The 26,611-nt window shown below is 38.3% G+C and overlaps 2 protein-coding genes across 5 annotated transcripts in view; one reads left to right on the top strand and one right to left on the bottom strand.

The window, feature by feature from the left end:
* The window catches only part of PYROXD1 (pyridine nucleotide-disulphide oxidoreductase domain 1), a 30,702-nt gene extending 15,487 nt beyond the window's left edge, over positions 1–15,215 (top strand). For 2 of the 3 annotated variants that reach the window (XM_062194912.1, XM_062194910.1), the window contains exons 4-13: positions 1,201–1,329; positions 3,217–3,290; positions 6,812–6,972; positions 7,732–7,832; positions 8,859–8,994; positions 10,462–10,574; positions 11,169–11,291; positions 13,508–13,645; positions 14,184–14,513; positions 15,128–15,215. In XM_062194912.1, coding sequence (XP_062050896.1) covers positions 1,201–1,329; positions 3,217–3,290; positions 6,812–6,972; positions 7,732–7,832; positions 8,859–8,994; positions 10,462–10,574; positions 11,169–11,291; positions 13,508–13,645; positions 14,184–14,432 — 1,224 coding nt within the window. In that variant the 3' untranslated portion in view covers positions 14,433–14,513; positions 15,128–15,215. The remainder of the gene's footprint in view (positions 1–1,200; positions 1,330–3,216; positions 3,291–6,811; positions 6,973–7,731; positions 7,833–8,858; positions 8,995–10,461; positions 10,575–11,168; positions 11,292–13,507; positions 13,646–14,183; positions 14,514–15,127) is intronic. The other variant, XM_062194911.1, reaches the window with a different exon arrangement.
* RECQL (RecQ like helicase) overlaps positions 13,641–26,611 on the bottom strand; it is a 49,150-nt gene continuing 36,179 nt past the window's right edge. Inside the window, exons 5-15 of one of the 2 annotated variants that reach the window (XM_062194908.1) lie at positions 26,294–26,492; positions 22,544–22,710; positions 21,724–21,805; positions 20,614–20,762; positions 20,410–20,527; positions 19,801–19,939; positions 17,926–18,017; positions 16,204–16,423; positions 15,785–15,914; positions 15,077–15,251; positions 13,641–14,189 (exon numbers count right to left, since the gene is read on the bottom strand). In XM_062194908.1, the coding sequence (XP_062050892.1) occupies positions 15,099–15,251; positions 15,785–15,914; positions 16,204–16,423; positions 17,926–18,017; positions 19,801–19,939; positions 20,410–20,527; positions 20,614–20,762; positions 21,724–21,805; positions 22,544–22,710; positions 26,294–26,492 (1,449 nt within the window). In that variant the 3' untranslated portion in view covers positions 13,641–14,189; positions 15,077–15,098. Of the gene's footprint in view, positions 14,193–15,076; positions 15,252–15,784; positions 15,915–16,203; positions 16,424–17,925; positions 18,018–19,800; positions 19,940–20,409; positions 20,528–20,613; positions 20,763–21,723; positions 21,806–22,543; positions 22,711–26,293; positions 26,493–26,611 lie in introns of both variants that reach the window. The other variant, XM_062194909.1, reaches the window with a different exon arrangement.

The following is a 26,611-nucleotide window of genomic DNA, read 5'->3' on the forward strand; positions in this document are numbered from 1 at the left end:
GTGATACGATTTGCCAAGTTTTATACATCAAACATCAAAGTGTTACCCCTTATCCCATTCCAACGAAGCCAGTGTCTCTTTTACAATTGCTAGAGTTAAAGGTTAACATGGTTTTTCATTTTTCTTAAAAGGTAATTGCCAAAAAAGAAAATGGTTACGAGTCACTGGGTTAGAGAATCTGTTCTTGTGCTTAGTTAGCTTTGTGGATGCTGTCACAAAGCCTTGAAAAAAAGTTGCCAAAAAGTATTTACTGTGGTGATAAAGTGATTATTTGTGCTCAAAAATATATAAATGTCTTTTTTTTTTTAGCACTTAGAATCTTTTTTAGATTAAGAAGACATATTGTAAGCTCTTTTGTCCCATACTGTTCCCCTGTACCCATATCAAATGTTACGGTATGATATGATTGAAATCACTAGGTCTTTTTTTTTGTTTTAATAAAGGATCTATTTATTTATTTGCAAGTCAGAGTTACACGGGGGGTTTGGAGGGTAAGAGAGAGAGAGAGGTCTTCCATCCAATGGCTCATTCCCCAATTGGCTGCAGTGGCCGGAGCTGTGCTGATCTGAAGCCAGGATCCAGGAGCTTCTTCCAGGTCTCCCACGTGGGTGCAGGGGCCCAAGGACTTGGGCCATCCTCCGCTTAATACCCAGGCCACAGCAGAGAGCTGTATCAGAAGTGGAGCAGCTAGGTCTTGAACCAGCGTCCATATGGGATGCCGGTGCTTCAGGCCAGGCACCATAGCGCTGGCCCCACTGGGTCTTACAGTCACTTTATTGAGGTCAGAAATCTGTAGCAAAGTCTTTCCCTTATATAATAGGTCAAAATGCTCAATTTTAAATTTTCTTAAAGCTTAGTTTTTAGCCTGTAGTTAATATACATTTCTGAACATCTTGAGATTCCCTTAAGTTTTATACAAAACTTTGTGTATACCTCTTTATGCCAGGGAAGAAAGATTAGTTTTCAACAGGTTGTCACAATGGTTCATGACCCGAAAATGGTTACGAGTCACTGGGTTAGAGAATCTGTTCTTGTGCTTAGTTAGCTTTTGGATGCTGTCACAAGCCTTGAGTGCCACCAAGAGGCAACCTGAACACAACACTTTTCACTTACGTGTTAAGCGAATGTTGTATTTCAAGTGAGCTTGTACCCATGTATAATGAATGTTTCCCCTCTTTTCATTGCTGCGTGTATTTACAGTGCATTTTAACAGAAGATGGCCATCAGCATGTGTATGGGAAACTCTGTCTGTGTGCTGGAGCAAAGCCAAAGTTGATTTGTGAAGGAAATCCTTATGTGTTAGGCATCCGTGATACAGACAGTGCTCAGGTAACAGTGTCAAAGTTGGATCATGGGATGGGAACATGAAGATTCCTGCCTTATCCTCTTCTACATCTGAATCAGAGTAGTCCAGTTACCATATTAATCCTTAAATTCTAAGAGCAGAAGGGAGGCTTTTGTTTCATGATCTTTAAACCTGAAGGTGATCATAATGTTTGATTACTTTCAATTTCAGTTCACTTTAGTTGACAGTTTAGGTTTTAGTTCAAGGTGATATTCTTTGTTCTTTTGGTTGTGAGATATCCTAAAGACTGTACTGAATGTTACAACCTACATTATATACACATTCATTACTCTACTTTGGGAATATAGGATTTGCAATGTAAATAATGGAACAGTCTTTTTCCAGAAAGGTAAAGCATATACAGAATTTACAGAGATTACTCTGTATCCATGAAATTAAAACTCAAAAGGTTTTAATGGTCTAAAATGATGATAGAATTGTGGAACTGAAGAAGTCACTTGGTTTAGTCTTCTGCCCTAGAACTGATAAATTATCCTCATAGGCAAGCCTTCTGTGTGCAGATCATATAAGTACTTTTGGTACTTAATTTGAAGGGTTATTAGCTCTCTTTGCCACTCTTCTTGGGGCTCTCGCATTAATTTTTCTTACCTGGAGCTCACAGAGGTTGTCCTGTTGCATGAGGCAAAATATTTTATATTCTTTAATGTTTTCTTTCAGCCTATCCTTTTATAAATTAAATAATTAGGAATTTAGGAATAAACTAAAAAACTTAACTTTCTTGTGAACATTTGAGGTTCGTATTACCGAGATTGAGCTCACAGCTGTCTTAGCTAGGACTTCTGTGTACCTGGACTCACTGAACTCGCTTTGCTCTTGTGTGACAGTTAGGACTCCCACTTTGCATATAGGAAGCTGAGAGTAAGAGATTGAGTATTTACCTGCACTATAGTACCTATTAGCTTTATCAGACACACAGTTTAAACTCATGTCTTTTATTTCTATGCCTGGTAGTCACTAGAGATCTTTGTTAAATTGTCTGCTACCCTCAGTAAAGAATTTTATAGGAGTCAAGTTCAGTGATTACTTTATTGAATATTATCAATTTGGTGCCCAGTTTAATAGAAATGGTTACTTAGTAGTAGGAGGAACTTATCTGTTCAGATGTCTTCATGGAGCAAAGGGGCAGTTCTGTGCTTTTGAAATGCCAGGAGAATGAACACTACCTTCTGTAAGCTCACCATCACCTTTTGGGAAAGTGGTGCAGGCATCACTCATATTAAAATAGTGGTAATGGAACATTATTGTCAATAACCATTAGACATTATTATGTGCCTGGTACTCCTAACAACTAATGTATATTAATCTCATCTAATCCTTACTTAGGAGATGTAGTCATTTATTGTTTGCATTTATGGCTAAAGAACTGGAGGCGCAGAGAGTCAGTGAGCAACTTGCCCAGGATCACCCAGCTAGGAACGACAAGAGCCAGGGAATTCAGGGCGGTGCCCCTAACCACTGTGCTGCTTGCTTCTCACCCCTGTTAAGTTCTAAGTGTTAGCTGACTCTAGGGAAACAGCAGTGGTGAAACTAGAAGAATAGGAGTAAGGTTTGAATTGGCCAGATAGTTGGAAACGTGATAATCTAATGACAGTGGGATTCTTAGTGCTACATGTACTGTGATAAAAGGCAAGGAAAATCAGGGGAGGCACTACTATTGGGACAGCTTGGCATCAAACACAAGGGAAACATTTGTAATATTAATGGGAAGGGTACATCCTGGCAGAGGGGATAGTGAGACTTACTGTTCTCTTGTAAATTCAATAAGACACATTTTTAGAATATTTTTAAGCTTGCTTCAGGTAATAGCCATTGTTTCAAAACATTATTTCATTATTTTCTTTTTAATACAGGAATTTCAGAAACAGCTTACTAAAGCAAAAAGAATAATGATCATAGGGAATGGTGGTATTGCACTTGAATTAGTGTAAGTATGTTTTTAAATACTATTTAAGAATTGTTCTGTGATTTAAATGATTATTGGCAGACGAGAAACATCTTTGAAATATCTTTGATGACATTTGAAAGTCAAAAATAGATAATAATTGCTTTCCTATGTTTTCAAGGAGACAGACTTTAATTTTTACCTTTCATGGAGTACACAGTTACAGAAATTACTAAAAATAAAATGCTTTAGGTGTCAGTGGGTCATTCACTGGTGACTGGCTGCATTTGACCTATGGACATGTTTGATAAATAGTACTACGTTTAAAAATTAATGGAAACATATGCACCTTTAGAGGTGTTTAGTCACAGCCCCACCATTTTTTATTGCCTATATCTATCTTGCTTCACTCATTTTTGTTTCCTGGGTGGCCAGTGACATCCAAAATTGTTTGTGATTTTTAATTCAGGATATGTAGCTTGGGAAATGTGTGCACATTAATTAATATGAAATATTTCATCTTAAGATGATATTTCAAGTCAAAAAACATTGAGAAATAACCTGTGGTGGCCTGCAGAACATCAATTCCCTTTCTTTGTGATTTTATCTGTTGTCTAATGACTGACATGGAATGATCTGATCCATTTTAGAACAGAAAGTTGGGTCAAACAACACAGAGGACAAATTTGTATCAAAATAAGACATTTGGCAAAGCTCTGTGTGTGCTCACCTGCACCCATCCCAGCTCTCAGACTAGGTTTATGCCCTCTCCTTTGGAGGATAGTCCATCCCAAGGGCTGGCAGTCACTGCTATGATTGTGAAGGTTATGGCATTTTATGGAGAAATGCAGAAAAATCAGAGACAAAAGCATAATGTGGACTAAGAGGGGCTGCCAATCATGACATACACATGACCTATTTTGGCTATCATAAAAGGTGTCAATACTATAATTATCACTTACACTTAAAACCTTTGCAATGTTCAAAAATACTCAGTCTGACAACATTTAAATCTCTCCCTGATTTCCTGTAGGTTGGAGATTGAAAGCTAAGAAATTGGGTAAAACGATTAATACTATGTTGAGTATCCCTTTAAGAAGGATCCCATGTAGTATTCCTCTCTGAGTATTGGTCCTCTAACTGATTGAATGTTTGTTATTATTAAAAATTATATTACCTAAGCCCTGTCTACTATGTAATTGCCCTGTTTCCTATAAAGCAAGTACGAATTTTCTTCAATTTACTTTTATTTTAGGTGTCTGTTTTCTTTTTTTATAATGCAGGTTAATCTCACCTTTGCTTTACAGACAGTTTTTTGGTAATTTCACAAAACCGTAAATACATCACTGTTGTCTGATTTTTTAGATAACTTATCTAAATGAAAAAAAAAAAAATGTTTCCCATATGTGTGATCCAAGCTTGTGGCTCTTGTTGAGAGTGTAATTCGAGTTAGGCTAAGAGGATTAGAAGGTGTCCTGTGAGGTAGATCATGTACAGAAATTAGTTGTAGTGGTTGCTTGTAATTGTAACATGCTACTCAGTGGTTAGTATATTAACTTGCACACACATATTTTACAAAAGATACTAAGATTGAGAAATTCCCAACTAATAAGTAAGGAAAGCATTTCCTAGTAACCACATACCTGTATAACAACTGAATATAAAATTTGTCACTAAAGACATGTGTATTCTTTCTGCTGGCCAGTGATATTATTTATAGTCTGAGGTGCATAAAATAAGAATATTCTCCAAATATTTGGAGTTTTAGTGACTACAAAAATTTGCTGCCATAGGAGGGCGGAGAAGTGGAGTTTGATTGGCAAGGGGCTCTTTTACCATACATGTGTCAAAAAGCAGAAACATCAGTAATCTGGAGTCAGATGTGCTAAACTTGCTATCTCTCATGGTTACTGGTTAGTCTTCAAAAGTTATATAACCTAACATTGTATCAGTCTGTGAAATAAAGATGGCAGTTTTTACAGCTTAAGTTGAAAATTAAGATATTAACACACAGTAGTGAAAGTTAAAATCCTGTTATGATTGGGGGGGATGGGAGGGGGCATCTATCTTGTTTGTCTTGAATAGTCCTCTGTTTTACACTAGTTGTACCAAAACAATTATTAGTAACAAATAATGCCCCAAGATAAATGTTAAATTATATGATTTGACCTTAACTGTAATGGACGTGGGGTCTCTGTGAAATGAATATTGCTAACAATCGCCCAACCCAGAAAAAAAGATATTTGAGCACTCTGGCAAGCCCATCAGCAATAATGGAAGGGGACCTATTGATACCATGGTTCTTCCTGCCTTCTTCTAAGACTCTTGATCTTTCTGTGAACTAGATCTTTCTTTGGTTAAATGATTTAGGAATTTCCAAGATGAGGGCAAGTAGATGTTGGCAATGATTTCTTTGTTATAGAATTAAAATTGTAGTTTTTAGCTCTGTTTCCTTTTGCTACCTACTTCCATCTTGTGGTGCTTTTAATGTAGAAAGGATAGTTCCATGGTGCTTTCATTATACAAAAAAAAAAAAAAAAAAAATTGGCTTAGAGAGTAAAGCTGCCACCTTCAACACTGGCATCTCAAATGGGCACCTATTAATGTCCTGGCTGCTCCACTTCTGATCCAGCTCTCTACTAAGGGCCTGGGAAAGCAGCAGAAGATTGCCCAAGTCCTTGGGCCCCTGCCATCCGCATAGGAGACGTGGAAGCAGCTCCTGCTTCCTGGCTCTGACCTGGCCACCTCAGCCCTGGCCATTGCAGCCATCTGGGGAGAACATCAGGAGATAGAAGGTCTCTGTCTCTCTTTCTCTGTAACTGTGACTTTGAAATAAATAAGCTTAGAAATAGTTACCAAAGAACTCTTCTAATCTCAGTGTTGCCATCCATTATGGATTACACCATACCATAGAAAGAAAAGTACTGCTTGCCGGCGCCGTGGCTCAACAGGCTAATCCTCCGCCTTGCGGCGCCGGTACACCGGGTTCTAGTCCCAGTCGGGCGCCGGATTCTGTCCCGGTTGCCCCCCTTCCAGGCCAGCTCTCTGCTGTGGTCAGGGAGTGCAGTGGAGGATGGTCCAAGTACTTGGGCTCTGCACCCCATGGGAGACCAGGAGAAGCACCTGGCTCCTGCCATCAGATCAGCGTGGTGCGCCGGCCGCAGCGGCCATTGGAGGGTGAACCAACGGCAAAGGAAGACCTTTCTCTCTGTCTCTCTCACTGTCCACTCTGCCTGTCAAAAAAAAAAAAAAAAAAGATACTAAAAAGTACTGCTTATCCTTCTTAATCCTAGGAGACATTATTACAGAAATTGCTTGAAATAATATTCATTGTAGTAAAACTTTATGATATTCAGGACTTGTATTTGTTAGTTATAGATTGTTCCAATAAAGTAGTGGAATTTCTTTATTTATCCCATCTTTAATTCTTACTATCCTTAAGGATTATTGTACAATCTTTCCCAAAATAAGTTCTTTACTCTCTGTTGGGAGATGATGACTATTTGTGTACATGAAGACTTCTAATTATACTTCTGAAATTAAATAACTAATATTCCTTTTAGGTACGAAATTGAAGGCTGTGAAGTGATTTGGGCCATTAAAGATAAAGCCATTGGGAATACTTTCTTTGATGCAGGAGCAGCTGAATTCTTGACTTCAAAGCTTGTTTCTGAAAAACCAGAGGCTGAAATCACACATAAAAGAACCAGATATACAACTGAAGGTGAGTATAGCATCCAGCTCAATAATTTCACAGAGGAAATATTTTTTAACCGTATAGAAAGTTCATGCAAAATGGAAATAAGTATTATTTTGGTGCAATAAATCTTGACATTTATGTATAGGTTTTCATAATACACATTTTCCACACACTTTTTGTTTCGTATATTTTGGAGATAATAATGAGTACTTCTTTCTATATCCTTATTAAGTTTTTATATTTTTTAGAACATATGTATATATAATTAAAACAGGAAATTTGAATTAAACAAACTAGCCCATCTGCACATATGCAGACAGATGTTACAGACGGGGAACACATACATACTTTTGTAAAAATGTGATGACTTTATAGATAAATATAAACCTCACATTTCTTTATTGTAATAGCTTTTTTTATTTTTGTTTATAAAATTCAAGAATTTTCTGTTTTGGAGGTACTGAAAATTGAAAAAATCTTGAAAATTTGAAGACTTTTTTTTTTAGTTTCATGTTAACTAGTGTATGTAACATCCAAGAGATAAGTTGGATATTTATACTTAACACTCAATTGAAAAAATATCCATTTTGTAGTTCTACATCATAAAATATTAAAATAACGAAAGTGATTAATGTACAAGTAGATAACTTAGTTCACTCAGGCTAAAATGCATGTGTGTGTCTGTGTGTGTGTAGGATAAGAATCATTACATTGCCTAAATCTTCAGAACACAAGTCATGACTCTGCCTGGCCATTTTTATGTCATTTGATTCATCTCTTTAGGAGGGAAAAGGGAAGCAGGAGGCAAAGCTAATGCTGATAACTTAGGCAGTGCCCTGGGACCAGACTGGCATGAAGGCTTGAATCTTAAAGGAACTAAAGAGGTATGTTTTCAAATAAAATTTGAAGTTGTCTAAAAATGCAATTTTAAATTATTGAACCACTTGTTAAGGACTAGACTCAAATCCAAGTATATCGTCAAGAAATTGCTAGATCATATTACTCAAAATCCATCATGCTAGGAAAGTACTTCAGAGCCTTGTTTCTACCCAAAATCGCTGAGTATCATCTCAAACCAGCTCTCACACTTTTATCTAAGTCACTTAGACATTAATCTCCATTTGCAGACTAGTGTGTACATCTGCCTTGTGTAAGTTACATCTTTTCTTAAGGTCACTGCAGATGCATGCAGTGATTACACTGACAGTGTAAAGATCATTAGACGGATTCAGAATACACACTATTTTAATAAAAGAATGCTTGCTTTTACTCATTTTACTTATTACATGTTTTTAATGGTTGTTAAAAGGCTGTGACATTTAAATATTCCAAAAAGTATGCATGTAGCCCATTACTATGCATACTGCCTTTCAAGAGCTGGTTTTCAGCCTTTAGGAGGTGAATGGGGAGCTGCCTTCACAGTATGTCTAATTTTTCTGATGGAAGTTAGGAAAAATCATTTTCTGTGCCCTTAGATCCTAAGATTAATTGTATTTTTAAGCTGAGAACTTTAACAGTTCAGGAATCATTTATTATGTACTAAAACCTTGCACTTCATTAAAGTTCTGAGATACAGCAATAAATACAGAGCTGCCTAAAGAAATTTTGCAGTCTATAACCACTCTGATTGCTGAAGAGATCATATAGCAATAAGATTTAGACTAAAAGTCCTGCTCTCCATTCTCCCTGCCAGTGCAACTGCTAGCTCTCTTAAGGACTGTTTAGTTCTGCTGTTTGCTTTCACACACACAAATTCAAAGACTTATTTTGGAGCATAATGTGTTTTCAGTTACATTATACAAATTATTTTTTCTGTTCCACAACTGTATTAAAATGTTTTCTTCATCAGCAAAACTCAAGTCATTCTTTCTATAAATGTTAGGATACCCAGTATATTGTTTTTACTTCAGTTTTGTCGTAAGATTCACATTGAAACAATGTGTGAAGTAAAGAAAATCTACCTTCAGGAAGAATTTAGAATTCTGAAGAAAAAGTCCTTGACTTTTCCAAGAGATCATCAATATAAGTCAGCTGCACTTGACAAAGGTAAGTTATGAAAAAGAAAAATACATAACTACTTATATGAAAGGTAGACAACTTTTTTTTTTAAAGATTTATTTTATTTATTTGAGAGAGACAGGTAGAGACAGAGAGAGAGAGAGAGGTCTTCATCCGATGGTTCACTCCTCAGATGGCCACAACGCCCAGCCATCCAAACCAGGAGCCAGCTTTTTCTGGGTCTGCCACGTGGGTTCAGGGCCCCAAGGACTCAAGCCATCCTCTGCTGCTTTCTCAGGGTTATCAGCAGGGAGTTGGATGGAGAAAGTAGAGCAGCCGGAACTTGATCCAGTGCCCATATGGGATGCAGGTACTGCAGGCCAGGACTTTAACCTGCTGTGCCACAGCACCAGCCCCAAAAGGAAGACAATTTAATCTTACTATGTTAGAAAAACTTTAGGAGTATAGTTTTAGCCTAGTACCCACAGCCCATGTATCCTGTATCAAAATACCTGGGTTTTACTCCTGGTTCTGTCTCCTGACTCCAACTTCCTACTAATGTAGACCTTGGGAGGCAGCTAGGAGGAACCAAGTAATTGGGTGTCTGTCACTCACGTGTGATCAGCCCAGGTCAGCCTGGGGCCACTGCAAACATTGGGAGAGTGAATGAGAGCTCTACCTCTCTTTCTGCCTCTCAAAAATAGTACTTAATTTAAAAAAGTCTTTGGATTTCCATACAAAATTTAAATAAGGCAAGTAAAAAATAAAACCATAATTTAATAATATTAAGTCACTTTATTCCATCCCTTATTTAAATTGTCTAATACCTTAAACTGTCTAGGCTTTTACACCAGGCTCATAGTGTTTTGACCATCACAGCCTGGTGAATCAGTCAGAATATCTTCCTGATCAAAATAAATTCTATAAATAAAAACTACCAAGGTTTTCAACAGTGAAGTGACTTCCCTAAAATCAAACTGAAAATCTATATATTTGGGACTAAGATGCAGTTCTTTGAACTCCTTTTCCAAGTATTTCTGTGAGTCATTAGAAGAAATACATTCAGACAACTACCATACAAGATACTCCACTGTTCTGAATTCTTTGAATTTTTCCATAGCAAAAGGGAATGTTAAGATTTGGAATGAGAATAGTGAAGGAAAACACTGGAAAGTAAGAAACAGAAACATAAGAGCTAAGAACTAAGAATATAAAGTATTGATAAACATTTTTAAGGAAATAATTTAGAAAAGGATTACTAATTTCTATTTACTTTGTTAAATTTATATATCCAAATTTGAAGGACATTTAGAATGCCAAGGTTTCATAATTACACCTAAAACAAGACGATGTTGATTGACTTAAAATTGCTTTGACATACGTGCTTCATAAAAATTAAGGGGTAATCATCTCCCACCTTTTTCTGCATAACATCATTTACATAATCTAGATAGTTATGGGTGATTACAATTGAGGATGAAGTATCCCTTTTTGTTTTTTGTTTGTATGTTAAAGAGATGTGGCCTGTGTATGTGGAATTGACCAATGAAAAGATATATGGCTGTGATTTCATTGTGAGTGCCACGGGAGTTACACCAAATGTGGAACATTTTCTCCATGGTAACAATGTAAGGTCGAATTTTTGTTCAACTGCAGATATTTTTAATGTATTAGTTCTTTATAAAGACACCTAGTTCTCAAGTGTGAATAATTGTTTTAGTACAAAACTATAACTTAAGATGGCTGAAAACAGTTTGGTTACTGTTCATGTCTTAAGAGTGTTCTTTACTGCTTAAAATGGCTAGACCGTTAATATCCCTAGGTAGGTATCATCACTAAGAGATAGGATGTGCAATTCATTTATCTAAATGTTGCTAAGAGAATGATACCTCCTGTGAATTCTCAACAAAAGAGTTTATTTTTTAGCATTAAATTTACATAAAAACAGGAATGTTCTTATGAGTGGAGTAGTCATACAGTTACCGGTTATTTTTAATGCTGAAATTCTAAGAATTGTGTGAGTATTTTAATAGGAATTTGGTCCCTGGAAATTCAACTTAGGAGTTTAAGCTGGAGGTACATTTTGCTTTCTCGTTAGATCAGCATAGCTAGGTGTAAAAATTGGACTTGACCTTTTATTTGTGAATGAAGTACTGTTTCATCTTTCTTACCATAAGGAAGATGAGCAAGCGCCAAGTGTACTCACGAGGAACATGGTTTAGTTTGCCCTAGGAGAAGATGGTGGACTCCAGGTGGATGATCACATGCACACTTCCCTTCCGGATGTCTATGCCGCGGGTGACATCTGCACTGCGTCCTGGCAACCTAGCCCTGTCTGGCAGCAGGTAAGCCCGCAAATGGGATTCCAGGCTTTTAAAAGGGCGTCCAGCTAAAAATACAGTGGTTGTTACCAGCGTATGCCACTTTGTTGTCTTCTAAGTCTTCTACCTTAAGTAGAAAGCTATCTCAGAATTGTTTTTGGTGCTATTAAAAAAGAGAAGGTTTTTTCCTTTTTGGCCGGCTGTGATACAGCGCTACAGTAGATCAGGGTATCTTTTAATTTTAAAATAATTATGAACTGTTACTTTTTCATTCTCATGTTATCAGTGCCATCCAGTAGAACTGTCTGCAGTGATGGGAATCATCCAGTCAGGTAGCCACTAGCCACATGTGTCACATGAGCACTTGAAATGTGGCTAATGTGGCTGAAGAACTGTTTTGAAAAGTTTTATTCAGTTTTAATTAAAGGTAAATGCTACATATGGCTGGCGGCTATCACAGTAGACAATCTTAGTTTAAAAAACAAAACTGCTGAGGTTAAAAAATCACATATAGATAAAGCATTTTGCCAGTAGTCCTAGGATGCCCCTTTTTCTGTCCCCATGGTAATTATTTTACAAGAACTTCCTGCATTGAGCAGCTTTTCTCAGCCTTCACAACTCCCAACTGGCTCTAGGCTTCCTCCTGCCTTCATGGTGTTGCCTGCCTCCTGATGGTGGAGCAGAACTTTTAAGGGCAGATAATAAAGACAGTGTTCAGAGGAACAGTTATCTTCAGAACTGCTGGAGACAACAGGTGTTAGACATAAGAGCCACTGACCATGTGTCTTTGTTGAAGAGTAGCTCCACAGTGAGGGCTAGTGTTTTTTTAGATTAATTTGTGGAATATGAAGTAGTGGAAGAGCTGAAGGTACTTAAAGAGGCATCTTCAGCATTTTGTGCTTTTATAGAGAGCAAAGACATGCAGCAGAGTTTTTTCATCCTGTTTCTAACATGCTTCAAACCTGATTTTCAATTTTTCTCTACTAACACCCTGTCATTCCTGAGGCATAACTGTCCAAAAATTGGAATTAAGACTTGGAAAAAAAAAAAAAGGAAAACTACCCCCATTTTAAACTTGCCAGCATAAACTATGAGTGTCATGATCTGATACAGGGAAAAAGTACTCAAAAGTAAAAAGGTGTCCCTTGTTTTCACTGTATCTAGCATACTCCATTTCTTAATTTGCTCAACAATAGGATACTGATTAATTTGTTTTACATTACACAAATTCAAGGGAGTTTGCGGCTGGACGCCGTGAGGTAATCTGGGCCCAACAGTGGGCTGTGCAGACCACTCTCGTTAGCCATTCTCAAGCTGCCACTCTGCTCAGTGCACTCTGTTCTCTTGCCATGGCCTGTCTTTCCCTTTATCATCCCTCCTGTTTAGAGAGAGGAATGGAAGAAAAAGCTGTTCTACCAGAAACACTCAAAGATCATAACCTGAATTTACATTACAGTGTTGTTTTTGCAGACAACAGATGGCATTTGATCCATATGAAAACATGGGGGGGGGGGCAGGGAAGAAGGGAAACTAAGTGGTTATTATAAGCTGACATATTTTATTCTGCCACTAGTATAGAGTAGGTGGTATCACATTTATGTTTCAGGTGAAGGAAGAAAATGAGGCTCAAAAAAAGCAGTAATTATTTAGAAGAGTTGATATACAAATCTGTGATTCTGAGAACAGTGTTCTTTTATACCAGGAATCCCAAAACTGTCAAAATAAAATGGCAGAAAAATTAATACTGTCATAGAGAAGAATATAGGTGACTTCCCACAGTCTGTTGCTGAAATCTGATATGAAGTCCTGGGGCTGGGCACCACCTGATACATGTCTGTCTACCAGTGAGGCTAACCGCACAGCAGGCCTTAACCATCCAGAGCCTGAAGATGAACAAGGTTTCAGTGATAGTTAAGCATCTTGATTAATATTAATGGCAGACTTTGGAGAGGGGACTGGCTAATGTAAGTTTATTCTTACATAGTATCATCTGAAATATTAATAATGTTTAATAGAAATTTTACTGAAAATATGTGATTGGTGACATTCTTTATTTCAGAGGCAGAAATGTTGAGACTAACAGATAACAAAGTCAGTTTGATTAGTGCACCCTGATGCATGCTTCTGTGGCGAAAATGATAAGAACTGGAATGAGTTATTCTGCAGCAATGTCACTGAGCTCCTTTTAAGGAATTAACAAGGCTAGGATGGTAACGTCTTTCATATTTTCATTACTTCAGATGAGACTGTGGACGCAGGCCAGACAGATGGGATGGTACGCAGCAAAGTGCATGGCTGCAGCCAGTGTGGGAGACTCCATTGACATGGACTTCAGCTTTGAACTGTTTGCTCATGTAACAAAATTTTTCAACTATAAGGTAAGACAGTGAAGCAGATTAATGCCTTTTTTGCTCATCAGTGTTATAAATAAGATTATATAATTTCCCTCAGAGCAGTACCTTGTAGGATTGCTGTTCCTAATTTTCAGTAACCCAAGCACCTGTTTTACCATTAGATTATTTTACATTGAAGAAGTGAAGAAACACTACAGATTTATTTTTAAGTTTTATTTGTGATTTATCCTTTCTAAGGGGAGCCAGGAGCTAGCATGTTTGAGAATGAACTACCTTATTTAATCTTGTGTACATTAATCTGAGGCACGTTTTTTTCCTTGATTTAAAAATAAGGAAAATCACACCTTTAAACCATAATGCCACATTAACATACTCCACAGTCTACACATTTGTATGGTCACAAGGTGTTCTTAGCATCAGTGTTGCTGTGTAGCGTCACCTGTAGAATCAATGCATGCATTGGGATCCTCCCCAGTGACACTGTTGAACAGTTTCCTGCTGGCTGTTGTAACGTGACACAAAGTGAATGCACGCTGTTTGCTTTTTTCATCCCAATATACAGGTTGTGCTGCTGGGAAAATACAATGCACAGGGCTTAGGTTCAGATCATGAATTAATGCTGAGATGTACCAAAGGGAAAGAATATGTCAAAGTCGTCATGCAAAATGGACGAATGATGGGCGCTGTCTTAATTGGTGAAACTGACTTAGAAGAAACATTTGAAAACTTGATTTTAAACCAAATGAATCTTTCATCATTCGGAGAAGATCTGCTAGATCCAAATATTGATATAGAAGATTATTTCGACTAAAATGGCAGTTTCTTCAAGAACCACATAGAAGTATATTTGAAGAGACAAAAATCATAAGTGAATAAAATGTACCACATTGAGGTAAAAAATAGAAATTATAATGTTTTAGTATGAAAGCATTTTAGACTATAATTTATTTACAAATATGTCAGAAATATAAGATTGACGATAAATTATGTATTCATTTTGATGTTTTGTGATTTGGCTTTGGAGCAAACTTAGCTATAGCTAATTGTCATCTACTTAGCCAAAATGTACTTTAATAGACAAGAGCCATTTGGTGATTGTGAAATGTCAAAATAAGGCTATGGTTTCAGAAAGCTGAATATCAATATCTTACTTGCTGATATTATTTGAATTCTACAACTGTTCATATAAATGTGAGATCATCTATAAAATGTTGCTATCAAAAAAGTACAACTACATAATGATTTAACAGAAAAAAAATTATTTTCCCTTGTTTCATACTGCATTGTAAAATTATTCATGATCTTCCATTTTGAAAAGGCCTCAAATTCTCAAATCTTTAGATTTAAGCTCTGAAAACATAGCCCCAAATATATAAAATATCAGGAGTGTTTAAAAATTAAACTTCTGATTAACTGAAAAAAAAAAGTGTATACATGCATAAAGTATTCTTTTACCAGAAAGCACAGTAACATCATCTCAGGCGTCATCTATTTTCCTCTTCTTAGCCCCTGTGTTCTTAGTACCAGACTGCCGAAGCACGTTTGCAGCCTTCTTCTGGAAGTCACCTGAATTTTCTTGTCCCCCTTTATCATCAGCTCGTTCAGAATGGCAAGTTTGAGATGCTTCAACCTACAAATAACAAAGCATGCATCCTGGTAAAAATTCAGCTATTTGATTTTGTCATGAGATTAATAATCTCTACATATTCTTTCAGTATCAGTTAGCTCTTCAAGTGTCCAGGAGTCTGATTTTTATCTCCAAATTTCTTTTCAAGACTCCTGTCTTGAATAAAAGGGGCTATGTTTCTCAGAGCAATCATCAAGAATACCTCAGTCTTAAGACACTTGATTTCACAAGCTTGAAAGTACTTGGTTTATAATAGTGGTTTCCATCCCCTGGGGTAGCACAGACTTCTCTACACTATTGATCACAACCAATACCAAAACCGGACCTTAAAATGGAGTCCTCACTTTCCAAGATGGAAAACCCTAGTCTCTATGGGGCTGCTCTACATTCTTCCACTTAATAGCACTACAGAAAATAAAATGAGGTTTTCTCTCTTCTAAGCCCTGAATCTGAGACAGAAACTGACTTTTTTGTACCTCAGTATATTGCAGAGAAGCATCTTATAGGTTTTCTAAGAGTTAAAAATGAACCGTTACCCTGAAACAGTTCTTGTCAGGCTTCTTCACTGGCATAGTGATAACATGCGTCTCACTGTTCAGAAGACTGGCTTTCGGTCCAATCTTCAAATACGAAATGGTAGCATATGCTGTGAAACTGTAGTCCTCTCTGCAGAAGATAAAGGCCAGCAATCAGAAAACTCCTGAAAAAGCCTCAAAAAACAAACAGGCTTGTAAAAGAAATAATTAAATGTGCAGCACTGGAAAGTAACGCTTTGATACAATATAAAACACATAAGAATGCAAATAGTTCTGTGCTTTGACTTCGGCAAATGATTTCCTCCAATAGTCAACCAAAAATTTGGATGAAATGCCTGCAAAGCTATTCTGTTGCATTTTAAAAAGAAGAAACAGGCACACCAGCAACAGGAAAGGACATGCAGTGGGTATATACCTACTTCAGATACTGCCGTAGAAGAAAGTGTGCGATCATCTTCTCCAGCTCTTCACGCGGAAGCAGAGGAGCACTGACACCCGCCACTCTCAGTTTGGATGCACCCTTTCCCATCCAGGAATCCATCAGCTTCAGTGGAGTGAGTTTTTCATTCAGTTCCTCTGCCTGCTTCAGGATCTTGATGAGATCTCTGCAGTGCTCAGTTACATTTTTTTTTTCATATGCTGCAATCAGAGACATGGGTAAAACCAACTGCAATGTAGAAATGGGCGCAAGGCTAGCCTATCCTAAGTAGTTAGACTGGTTTAGAACCAGTTATGAATGTGAGCCACCCCACAATATGTCCTGAATTAAAAGTAGGTTGTTCTCAAATCTGTAACACATTATGGGAGTAACAGTGACATTAAGAAAATAACCTATCAGAAGGCCTTTGGTGTGCTCTATTAACCAGAAGGTGTCACGGGAGAGCCCATCTGTGCTAGCCATTAAGCAAAAAACTGCAAACTTGGGCAAGTTCCTAGAAAAGTTACCTTGTTACTAGCACTCTGATAGTTGCATCAGATTCTGGTTAATGTGGTCCATATAAGACAGTTACATATACACAAACCCATGCCTCCTGCTGCAGAATTGAAAAATGAGGAGCTGGCGCTGTGACACAGCAGGTTAAAGCCCTGGCCTGAAGCCCCGGCATCCCATCTGGGCACCGGTTCTACTCCCGGCTGCTGCTCTTCCAATCCAGCGCTCTGCTGTGGCCTGGGAAAGCAGTAGAAGATGGCCCAACTGCGTGGGCCCCTGCACCCATATGGGAGACAGGGAAGAAGTCCCTGGCTTCGGATCTGCAAAGCTCCAGCCATTGCAGCCATCTAGGGAGTGAACCAATGCATGGAAGACCTCTCTCTGTCTCTAACTCTCTAACTATGTCTTTCAGATAAACAAAATAAATCTTTAAAAAAGGAAATGAAAATGAAGGGAACTCTACCCACCAAGGCATCCAAACTCAGTAAGGCCTTGAATAAAGAACTCATAAGGCTCTTAATATATGCACACGAGATGAAAAAATGCTAACAGTACAGCACCAAAACAATGCTCAGTGTCTTATGAGATTCACTATAATCTCTTTTTTCCCCCTAGTTGGTAACTGTAAAGTATTAGAGATATATCACAAGATTAGCAACCCCTGCACCCTTTAAGATTCATTTTCCTTATTTGGAAGGCAGAGTATCAGGGAGAGAAAGATCTTCCATCCACTGGTTTAATCCCCAAATGGCCACAATGGGTCAGACTGAAGCTAGGAGCCCAGAGTCCCATCTGGATCTTCCAACATGCCTATCAGGGGCCCACGTATTTGGGCCACCTTCCACCTCTCAGGCACATCAGCAAGCAGAGTAGCTAACTCAAACCAGCATTCCACTATGGGATGCTGGCAGGCTGCAGCTTAATGCACTATGCCACAATGCCTAACCCAGCCTTTTCTTATAGTGTTTTTATTCAGGAGAATTAAAATATTGTTCTTAAAATTTTCACAAATCCTCAATAAAGTAATATAAACTGTATATAACCATATATGACTTTTCCTTTGCCACTCTTTTTCAAGTTTGTTGTTATTTTTAATTCTGGAAAATTCTATTCAGACCTGGTTTAACCTTTTCTATCCATTTGGGAGTCTAATACTTATAGTCCTGACTCTGTATATTTGTCTAAAGGTTTGAAAAAACTAAGAACTTACAAATGTCTTTGCGGCAGTTATCACACATTTTGTTACATGCTTCCGAGTTCCATACTTCATCAAAATGTTGAGCTATCAGTACACGGCGACATCTGCAAACACATTTAGAGATTACTGAATGACTGAGTAAGGTTTTAAAATTCCTATTTAAGAATACATGGTTACTTACTACATTAGTTTCCTACTGCTGCAAACTTATTACCACTTAAAACTAAGCAGCTTAAAACCACACAAATTTGTTATCTTATGTTTCTGTAAATCAGAAGTCTACCATGGGCCTCACTGGATCCACATTAAGGTGTTAACAGGGCTGGATTTCTTCTGTGGTCCAGAGGAAAAACTTTTTCTACTTTACAGAGACTACCTACATTCTTCAGCTCCTGGCTCCTTTCATCCATCTTCAGAATCAACAACAGGCTGAACCAACTCATCAGAACTCATCAGTCTTCCCTATTCCTTTTCCAGTTAGAAGGACCCTTTGACACCTTGCCCACCCAGATTATCCCAGATAATTTCCCCATTTTACAATCAGCTTTTATTCCATCTGCATCTAGTTTCTCTTTGCCATGTAAAGTTACACAGTTTGCAAGAATTGGGTCATGGATGTATGGGGATCACTTTGTCCACTACATACGATTTTCACCAGTGGTTCCTAAAAAACAATGCTGAGGCCAGTGTTGTGGCGGAGTGGGTAAAACCACCCCATGCAGCGCAGGCATGCCATATGGGTGCCAGTTAGTGTCCCGGCTCTCTGCTTATGGCCTGGGAAACCAGTAGAAGATGGCCCAAATCTAAGACCTCTTTCTCTGCCTCTTCCCTCTCTCTGACTCTGCCTCTAAAATAAATAAAATAAATCTTTAAAAAACTTTAGGTATTTTTGCAGCTGTTAAGAATCTTGACTATCTAGAAGTTTGTTACAGTTTACAGTATCAATATTTGAGTCCAGTCCCCAAACTATACTTCATGGAAATCTGGACTTTTGAAAAAATTCTCATTTCCTCATTTCTTATACCATCACCTGTCACTTATATTGTCCACCATTTCAACATGGGTGAGTTCTGATGTGATAAGCAATACAAGTACAAAGATGACTAAAAATAAGGCCAACAGGAAGTTATGAGGTCTAACCATACCCATCCCACATAGATTTAAATTGATGCCTATAGGGGAAACTTGACGCTGCCTTCAATTATTTCATCAGCATATCAGTTGGTAGGACTCTCAAAATGCAAATCTTAAAAACTTTTTCAAAATTATCAAAGGAGAGAGCTGTACACCAGTGCCAGAGGAAAAAATTTTCAACTTACTCTCAATATATACTAATCCTTCATTAAGAAAATAGTGTTGAAGGATTATCTCATTCATTCACAGAGTTTGGGGGAGGATTGTGAAGGGAGACAGAGCAAGCAAGCATATTTTCCTGGATTAAGGTAAATCATACAGGTTCATGGACTGGTTTCTACTTTGAGACATCTCTAACGGATTTGTGCCTTGGTGCTACATCAAGGCATTTAAAAAGTACTCAGATCCTGTCCCGGTTGCCCCTCTTCCAGGCCAGCTCTCTGCTGTGGCTAGGGAGTGCAGTGGAGGATGGCCCAAGTCCTTGGGTCCTGCACCCCATGGGAGACCAGGAGAAGCACCTGGCTCCTGCCATCGGAACAGCGCGGTGCGCCGGCCGCAGCGCGCTACCGCGGCGGCCATTGGAGGGTGAACCAACGGCAAAAGGAAGACCTTTCTCTCTCTCTCTCTCTCTCTCTCACTGTCCACTCTGCCTGTCAAAAAAAAAAAAAAACTCAGTGATGAAAGTCACATCATACTCTGTCATATTGTGTTTGTCTTTCATTGACAAAATATTATAAAAAGTACATGACTTACTTGCTTATGTTTTGACAGTATGACACCATTTCATAAAGCTTCTGTTGTCCCACATTTTCCATGACCACCATGGAACTTATTCTGAATATATCTCCAAAGCCGTAATACAAAATACAGTCTGCTTTCGTGTCATCTCGACCTGTGGTGTGAGAAATCTTGAGACTGCATAATGACTTCTAAAAATTCAAAAACATGCAAAAATAATCTATGTAAAATTAGCTGCAATTGCTTCATGCTACATCTAGAAATTTTAGGCTTATAAAGGTTAACTTCTAACAGCTGCTCTCAAAATGAAAAAGTCTATCAATAGCCAGCATTAACTTATGTCCATAAATTAATATTTAAGAAATGGACTTGACATCAGTAATTAAAAATTCAAATGGCAAAGATGAATACCAAATTTTATTAGCTACAGTTAGAAGAAAAGAATCCTAACACTCCAACAGAACATGAGTAGAATTTCTCCATATGAAAATGTATAGAATTGCTAGAAGACTTAATTGTTCTGAAAATATCCAATAAAGATTAAAAGTACAAAATTATTAATTTAGAATGTGCTTTCTAGAAAAGCTTTCTAAGAAATGACTTCAGGATTTGAGTTCTACATACCTGCACGTCCACTCTCTTGGTAGTAATTTTCCATGGATTTACTCATTGAATGGTGAATAACAAACCTCACATCTGGCTTGTCAATTCCCATACCAAATGCAACCGTTGCCACTACTACCTAAAATATTTGAACATAAGTTCAGTAAGTCAAGTTTAAATATTTTTAAAGGTAAATTAGACTTCTATTGAAGAAACATACTTAACCTGGATTTCATTGGCTGACCATCTGGTATGAACCTTAGTCTTATCTTCTGGTTCCATATTGGCATGGTAAGCACCTGCATGAATTCCTAGATTCTGCAAACTAACCGTAACTTGTTCAGAGTCTTTCTGAGAAAAACAATATATGATTCCTGCAGTAAAATATGTCCAGCTGTTATATATGTGTATGGTACATTCCTGGAAGATACTTTTAATACATACACCCAAGTTAATGCACAGATGGAAAAAAAGAATTGTGAAAAAAGCAAAGGCCTTAAGCATATATTGACTTTTTGGTATAATTCAAAAGTTGATCATCAGCTTGCTCTGAAGCAGGAGTAAGCCCTGAGCCACCAGCTCTGGTTCTCATTACCTCTTCTCTCTCTCCAACTTTATCTCCCACTACATAGTATTTCTCAAAATGAAGTCCCACAGCTCCATGTTAACAGTATGCTGTGAAAAGAGTTTCAAATGCACATGAGTTCTGGGAACACTGGATTCAACAAAGTTACACAGGCTTCTGTGTTCAGGGCTCGCTGGAGCTTCTAATGGCTGACACTGCCTGTGCAGCTTTTCTCAAACTTACTTGACCCTGGAACTCCTTCTGCCCAGGGCAGTTGTTACTACCTACTAGAAATCTGCAGAACAGTTTTGAAACAAGACTTTTCCACGAACTCTTTGCTTCAGGAACATTTGTCTAGTAATGAACTCTGGGACACACACAACTCCATCTGTGGATAACTGATTCAACGTGTACTGTTTATTCAGCATGTCTAATTTTATATCCTTTTAGAACTTCAGTGCTTAACCGTCTTATCATACACAACAGATACTTAATAAAATACATGCCACTAATAATTAACAGTCATTTATCTATTCTAAAATAAAGCATACAAAAGCAAAAATAAAATCAGATAATTCTATGACTCATAGTCTGTGTCACACAATTTCTAGGATCACCAAGTGGACTAATTTTTATTGACAACGCTTTTAAGTATCTTGTTCCAAACATTATTATTTTCAGATGAGTCATTTACCAGTAATAATTATCAGGGTAATTACTTTTGGAAAATTATCTCTAAGCCTCTACAACTGATTTGTCTTTCATTTTACCTGATTGTCCTTTGTATCGCCCATTAATGAGCTTTACAATATCCTCAATAAAATCTTCAGTGTTTGAGGGCTTCTGCCGAACCTAAACAACAACAACAACAACAACAAAATAAATAAACAAACAAACAAGAAGAGCAGCTTAATATGTAACATTTAAGGTAAAATTCTTTCACGGTGGGTATAGTGTTTTTTTCTGTTACTGTTTCAGTTGCCTGACAGGAGTCAACCCATCTGACTGCCATCTCCCAGACCCCCTTCTTGATCCTTGTTTTTTAATTGACAAAAGATGAAGAAACAGAGCAGCAAATAACTTGTAAAGCCAAAAACTTTACTTTCTGATGCTACTTTTACAAAACCATTAATACACTACATAAGGAAATGTTCAGTGAAACCTCAGAAAATGATTAAGTCTATTCTTTAAGGGTTTAGAAAGAAAACAGAGCTGTTAGGTAATTTTATTTTCAGTTGTATATATCCATAAATAGCGAGCATTGGCATATTAATATTTCTATTATTAACTGATTTCAACAGATATGTCATAAGGGTTCTCAGTTATCTCTTTCCCTGTACAAGGAAGAATGTATGTAAATTTAACAAATACATGTGACTTGCTCATAACTCATGAAAGACCTTATCACTCAGCAAGGTGGTATTTTCTATTTAACAAATGATTATGTAGCAAAACAGTTAACTAAGAGTCTGCTTCTAAATACCTCCTGATGTTAACAGCTTTTATAGGTAATTAACTATTACCACATAAATGAACATAATGAAAATATATATCCTTACAAAACCAATACACTGACATAAAGTTACTTACCTCATAATAAAGATTGGGCCGATTAAAAGAAGCTGTAAAAGTTAAGCACTTTTCAACACACAAAATTTTCTGAGCATCCTTTAAAACGTGATTTGTTGCAGTTGCAGTCAGCCCAATGAGTGATGTGTTAGGGAACTGGCGCTTTAAGATACCAAGTGCTTTATAATCTGAAACAAACAGAGTGGTCCTGTAGGGTTGCTAACAACAACTTTCAACATTATGCAGATGATGTCTATTTTAATGTCAATTCCATAGCTACTTATGAATTTACAGGATTAAACAAGCTGAGTGTCCCTCAGAGATTTTCAGGTTTTTGAATATTTGTATAGGTTTTACTGGTTGAACTTTCCCAATCCAAAAAATAGGAAATCCAGAATGCTCAGAAGCCTGAAACATTTTGAAAATCTGCATGACATTTTTCAGCAGAACATGCAAATAGTTTGATTTTGGAGCATTTTCACATTTATTTTATGGGGTAAGGGCCATTCAACATGTACTTTTCTTCAGAAACACTGTTGGGCACATGTGAAACTTGCTATTGGAGCAAGGAATACTAAACATCCCATCAGGCTGTGCACTGGTATATACTTAATGAACGGTGTATTCAAGAGACAGCAAGAAAACTTGTAGTATTTTAATCTATCACAGCTGACAAAAGACAAAAGAGGCCATTAGCCAAAACCCTTCTGCCACCTGCTATCATCCAAGAGTGTAAAGCTCAGACGAGGAAAGCCTTGGGGAACACACCACTTTTAACATAATCTATTTCAAGGAAATCCTTTTGGGTTCATGTTTATTATACAAAGGATGATGTGCTGTCCATAAAGAGACTTTTTCTCAGCCGCACCTCTACCCTTGCACATTCTGCTTGGTGATACAAGAGGGACTCTGCATACTACATGTCAGCTTTGCCAGCTGGCCCCAGTGCACAGACCAGAAAGCTGAAGGGAAAAAAAGGGCTTGCTCCTTCCAGTGGGCAGCCTACACTCCCCTGAGTGTCACCCCAGTGAGGCTACTTCATCTCCAGCACACTCAGTCCCCAGCAGCTGAATGCCTGCAAGTTTCTCCAACTGTTGGGAAACCAGCTTTTCCATGGTGCACAGCTTAGCCTCTGCCTGGAGACTCCAGCACAGGAGCTTGGAGGGTCTGGTCCACAAAGCCCCTCTGCTGAGCTCCTGAGTCTTAGTCCCAACCTTTTCTTTTGTTCCATCAGCCCTAAGGATGGTAGTTGCTTTTGCCAGTCTTACCCTTTACAGAATCTGATAGTTTCTTTTGCTTTTTTAAGATAGCCATTCTTAGCTAACAAGTCCGTGTGTGTGTGTGTGTGTTAACTGTGTTCAAATAACTGATAAGGTTTCTGTCTCTTGGACAGACCCTGAATGGTAGAGATACCTGCTAAGATTTTGGTTTGAACAAATGTGTATTTGAAAGATTTTCTAAGATAGGGAAGAATGAAAGGAAAAATTGATTGGGAGGAAGAAAGGTAGAGGAACAAAAGGTGGGAGAGGAAGAAAATCAAAAGTTATCTGTCAGGACACCTGAGAGACTCACAGGGTAAACAGTGATTCCCAGACGCAGAAAAGAAAGAATTTTTTGGAGAGGGGATAAATTTAGTTCTGGTCATGCTAATTTAGATACACGTTTCCAATAAACAATTAGGGATATGAATCAAAGTCATGGTAATACATAACCCGTGGTCATAACTTAGTGATCAAGCTACTCACATGAAAATACCAGGGCAAAAGTCATGAATCAGAAAGCTTCAGGGGGCTGCAGTTACAACTGTGTGCAGTAATCAGATAGCAGCATCCTTAACAGTTCATAAGCTGCCCACAGCACTGAAACCCAAACTGAAAAACAGAAAGGGCTGCAAAGAATTCTGAACGTAGAGAATTCAGTCTTCAGGCTGCACACTAGTCCTGAAGAAGTGTTAAAAAAAAGTAAAGACTGGGGCTGGTGCTGTGGCACAGCGGGTTGAAAACTTGGCCGGAAGCACCAGCATCCCATAGGTGTGCCGGTTCTAGTCCCAGCTGTTCCTCTTCCAATCCAGCTCTCTACTATGGCCTGGAAAGCAGTAGAAGATGGCCCAAGTCCTTGGACCCCTGCACCCGTGTGGGACACCTAAAGGAGGCTCCTCACTCCTAGCTTCGGATCAGCTCAGCTCCAGCTGGAGCAGCCATCTGGGGAGTGAACCATCAGACGGAAGACCTCTCTCTCTCTCTCTCTCTCTCTCTCTCTCTCTCTCTCTCTCTGCCTCTCCTCTCTCTGTGTAACTCTGACTTTCAAATAAATAAATAAATCTTTAAAAAAAAAGTACAGACTTAGCTCAGACCCCAGGGGATTATTAACAGTTAAGGTGGAGACAAGGGAAAAAGAGCAGAGAGAATGGAAATGGAAAGACATTCAAGGGCGTACCTGACAGTGACCAAGGGAGGAGAAAGCAGCAAGGGGAAAGGTTCAGAGTACAAAATACTGCTGAGAGTGAGAACAGGAAGGAAGACAGCCAGTGGATTAAGTGTTGAGAGGCAGACTCACTGGTGACCACTTTCTTAGTGGAGTGGTGGAGGCAGAAACATGAGTCAATGAGTTCAAAAGGGAGAAGGGTGAGAAAAAAGAGGTGGTCCGTTGAAAAGATGGAAGGTGAAGGGAAAAGAGGAATAGGAAAATAACCATAAAGGAATGGAAAAGTTCAGAAAGGTGTTTTAGTTCCTGTTTCTATTTTTAGGGAGGGGATAAATGAGACTGAGGGTACAGGAGGAAGTTGGCAGAACACAATCTTAGAAAGGCAGGAAAGGGCAGGCAAAGGGTGACCATGATGAGGGATGGCAGCAATGGACAAATAAGCAGGTATAACAGAGGATCCTGGGAAGTGCTAATGATTGAGGGAGGATCCAGTAGGAAAGACCTGATGCCACAGTTCTTAATTGAATCTATCACAGCTGACAAAAGACAAAAGAGGCCATTAGCCTTTCTTAGAGAACAATTCTTAACAGCTTACTTCAAACCGGAGCCACAGGATTAGGATGGTGGGGTGAAGAAAAGCATTACTATAGTATGTCCCAAAACTTAGACACGAAAGAGTTGGGTGTGGGGGCCAGCGCTGTGGTACAGCAGATTAGCTGCCATCTGTGGTGTTGGCAAGTTCAAGTCCCAGCTGCTCCACTTCTGATCTACCTCCCTGGTAATATGCCTGGGAAACCAAAGGAAGATGGCCCAATGTGGGAGACCTGGAAGAAGCTCCAAACTCCTGGCTTCAGAACACCCCAGCTCCAGCAGCTGTGGCCATTTGGGGAGTGAACCAGCAGATGAAAGACCTCTCTCTCTGTTTCTCTGCCTTTCCCTCTGTCTCTCTGTAACTCTTTCAAATAAATAGTTTAAAAAAAAAAAGAGTCGTGTGTAGATATTAAACGCACCCAGAGTTACGACTAAAGACAACTTCAAAGCAGGTGCAAATTCCTCAAATACATGTGGGAGGGCCTAGTGGTCATAAAGGACACAAGATGTGTGATACTGGCTAATGAACAGAAGTTTCAAAGGATGAAGGCAATTGGACCAAACATTATAGTGGGGAACTGAGGAGTTTAAAGACTGCTTCCTGGCCTTCTTCAGATGAACTCAAGACAAAATGAGTTATACCTGCCTGACAGGATAATTTTAATGGAAGTAGGCATTCCCATAATGTCATTGTAAAAATAAAATACCATGGTCTCGCACATTAATGGAGTTTCTAGATAAAACAAATGTACATACCAGGTCTGAAATCATGTCCCCATTGACTACAGCAGTGAACTTCATCCACAGCAATTCGAGTAAATCTCCTAGCTTCATAGGCTTTCTCTAGTCTTGACATAAACATTTTGCTTTTTGCAATTTTCTCTGGAGTCACATAAATTAGCTTTAACTTGGAGTTTTTATTGACCATTTCAGCATGAACCCATTTCACATGCTCCTATTTAAGAGGCAATATAGACACAGTGATAGTAGAACTAAGTGGTAAAGGAAGACATCCATTATTCAAAGCAACAGCCTTGGGCTCTTCAAGAAGCAGCTGCTTGGTTCATTAAAAGT

This window comes from Lepus europaeus, chromosome 6, assembly GCF_033115175.1.
Source record: "Lepus europaeus isolate LE1 chromosome 6, mLepTim1.pri, whole genome shotgun sequence".
NCBI classification, from domain to species: Eukaryota; Metazoa; Chordata; class Mammalia; order Lagomorpha; family Leporidae; genus Lepus; species Lepus europaeus.